This window comes from Monoraphidium neglectum (assembly GCF_000611645.1).
Source record: "Monoraphidium neglectum strain SAG 48.87 unplaced genomic scaffold scaffold00005, whole genome shotgun sequence".
Classification (NCBI taxonomy): Eukaryota; Viridiplantae; Chlorophyta; class Chlorophyceae; order Sphaeropleales; family Selenastraceae; genus Monoraphidium; species Monoraphidium neglectum.
In genome coordinates, this window is record NW_014013621.1 from 1,522 (window position 1) to 4,155 (window position 2,634).

At 68.7% G+C, this 2,634-nt stretch overlaps 1 protein-coding gene across 1 annotated transcript in view; it reads right to left on the reverse strand.

Annotated features, from left to right (window-relative positions):
• Window positions 1–2,156: 2,156 nt before the first annotated feature.
• The window catches only part of MNEG_0063 (hypothetical protein), a gene marked incomplete at both ends in the record, with an annotated part of 4,434 nt that continues 3,956 nt past the window's right edge, over window positions 2,157–2,634 (reverse strand). Inside the window, 2 exons of the mRNA XM_014051442.1 lie at window positions 2,157–2,176; window positions 2,345–2,559. Of these exons, the coding sequence (XP_013906896.1) occupies window positions 2,157–2,176; window positions 2,345–2,559 (235 nt within the window). The remainder of the gene's footprint in view (window positions 2,177–2,344; window positions 2,560–2,634) is intronic.

Sequence of the window (2,634 nt, forward strand, 5' to 3'; positions counted from 1 at the left end):
GGGTGGGTGCGAGTGTCCATACGTCTGATGTGTGTGCGCGCGCACACGCACGCGTGTGTGTTGAGACGAGGGGGGTCTCGCGATTGGCTCCGCGCGCGAAGTCGCTGGTCATTGTCAGGGCGCAGGCAACGGCCACGCAGGGAATGTTGCACATTATGCGTGTGCTGCACAGATGAGAAAAGTATTCACAGCTGTGCATGATTTGTGTGTTGTGTGTGTCTACACAATAAGCTGCCCGGCTTAAGCTATTGTTCATGATGATAGTGCCAGCTCACAGCAACCTGTTCGTGGCCCAGGGCCGCCCGCGCGACCAGCGGCGCACCCTGCAGCGGCAGGCTGACGTTGGTGGGCGAATTGGGCGCCAGGGTGGACAGCCGCACGCGCAGCTTCCCTATCATCCGCAGGTTGTCCCCAAAGACACTGCGCATCGACATCACCTGGCGGGGGTGGTTGAATGTGTATGTGGGGATAGGAGGGGTGAGCAGTGACTGATTGCTCAGGCTTCTGCAGCTGTGTGAAACGGGTGGATTGAAAATTTTTAAAGCGAGCACTGCTGGTACAAAGTGACAATGCACAGCTGGTGGGTCCAGCCAACCTCCAGGCCACGGTGAAGGTCGCAGCGGCGACCGCGCCTGGGCCATGCCCGCTGACGACGACAGAAGCGGCATTGTGCCCTGCAGGGGGACTTGGCGTGCATAACCAAGGGCCTCGCACCATCCTGCTCACCTTCTTGCCCCCTGACTGGTCGTCCCTCCTGAACAGCGCCAGGCTCAGCATAGCCGCGGGCTCCCAGACAGGCAGCAGCATGTGCTGCGGCGGCAGCAGGTGCAATTTGAGGGGCGCCTTGGAGCTGACATCGGGGCGCTAAGTGGTGGGGGGTGTTCCAGGCGTGTAGCCCAGAGCACTGGCAGCATTTTGCCAGCCAAGCATATGCAGCGACCCACGGATGCGGCGCGCACGCCTTGCGGGGCCCGCCTCCCTCTCAAGCCACCCACCCAGTTCCATGCCGGGTTGCTGGTGGAGTGCACTGTGGTGCTGATAGCCCAGTAGGGGCCCAGCTGCAGCACAAAGAAGCAGTCAGAGGGCCTGGTGGGCGCGGCAAGGGGATGTGCGGATTTGGAGAGGAGGGGACGCGGTGGATTATCTGGCAAGGGGCAGGTGAGGTGGAATTCGGGCGAGCGCGACGTGCAACCAGCAGCACATACCCAGAGACCCCTCACCGACACACGAAGCAATTACACCCATCCAGCTCACTTTTCCAGCTCAAAGCCCTTCACCACCACTTCAAACGCAGCGACGACCTCGGGGCAGTCGTACGGCGCCCCAAGCGCCGCCAGCGGCCCGGCCGCCCCCCGCTCGGCCGCCGCGCCGCGCCCGAACGCAGGCTCGGGTGGCGCAGGAGCGCCCGCCGCCGCCGCTTCCGCGCTGCTTGACGCTTGGCCCGGGCCCTGGCCTGCAGACGCAGCGAGGCTGCCTTTGCTGCTGCTGCTGCGGCTCCGAACCGACGACGAAAAGGCAGGCGCCGCTGCGCTGCCGCCGGCGGCGGCACCGCTGGCGCTGCTGCCGCCGCCGCCGTCGACGGAGCAGCCCACTGCCCACGGCGAAGGCGCTATGGGACCCGCGCCGCGCGCCGCCGCCGTCGACGCTGCCATCGCTGCAGCTGGCCCGCCTGACCCCGGGCTGGGGCGCTCGGCGGTCCCCTGCGCACCGCCTGCCGCGACGGGCGCCGCGGCGCCGGCCGGCCCAGGCCCTGAACAGGGCGGCTGGCCGGCCCCCATTTCCAAGGACAGGCGTGAAGCGCCGGCGGGCGAGCCTCCAAGCACAGAAGCGGCCGCGCCACCGCCGACCGACGACACCGATGCGACCGACGCGTCGCTCGCCGCGCGCTGCAGCTCGCTGCCGCGCCGCTGCGGAGACGCCGCCGCCACCGCCACTGCCGCAGGGGCAGGGATCGGGCGCGCAGGCGTGGGCCTCATGGACGGGGCAGCGGGGCGTGGGGCCGGGGCCGCGCGTGGGAGGCCTGCGCGGGCGGCTCTGTGGTCTGCATCAGCTGCCTGCAGAGAGACAAACAGCGTGACTGGGAATTGCGGGAACAAGGAGAGAGGTGGAGTATGTGTCAGGGGCGTGCCCGGACAGGTGCGCGTGGGATTGAGAATTTAAGAGTCGCAAATTGCGCCTGACGGTTCGCAAGGGGTGCAAGGCGGGCCTGCGGGCCCATGGGATGCACCGCTCCCAGCTGGCGTCACCAGCGGCGACCACACCCGGCCTTGCTCACACATGAAGACCACCCCCCAAAACCCCAGCCCCGCGTGTGTTTCGGCCCGCCCCTGCCTGCGGCTCTCACACGGCAGCCGCTCCCAGAACAGCCCAGTCAGCTGGTGCTCCCACACCGGCGCCTCCCCTCCGCCGCCGCCACCCGCGACCCAGCCCGCCACGCACGCCGCGGCCGCGCCGGCGCCCGAGAAGCGGCGTGCGGCGGGGCCGCCGGGCACGATGGCGGCCGGGTCGAGCAGCTGCGCCAGCGGCACCTCAATCTTCGCCACGGAGCGGCCCCGCTGCCTGCGGAGGGAGAGGGCCGGGCCCAGCAGCTCGTCATCAGCGACGTGCGCCAGCAGTGGATGAGCGGGGCGCACT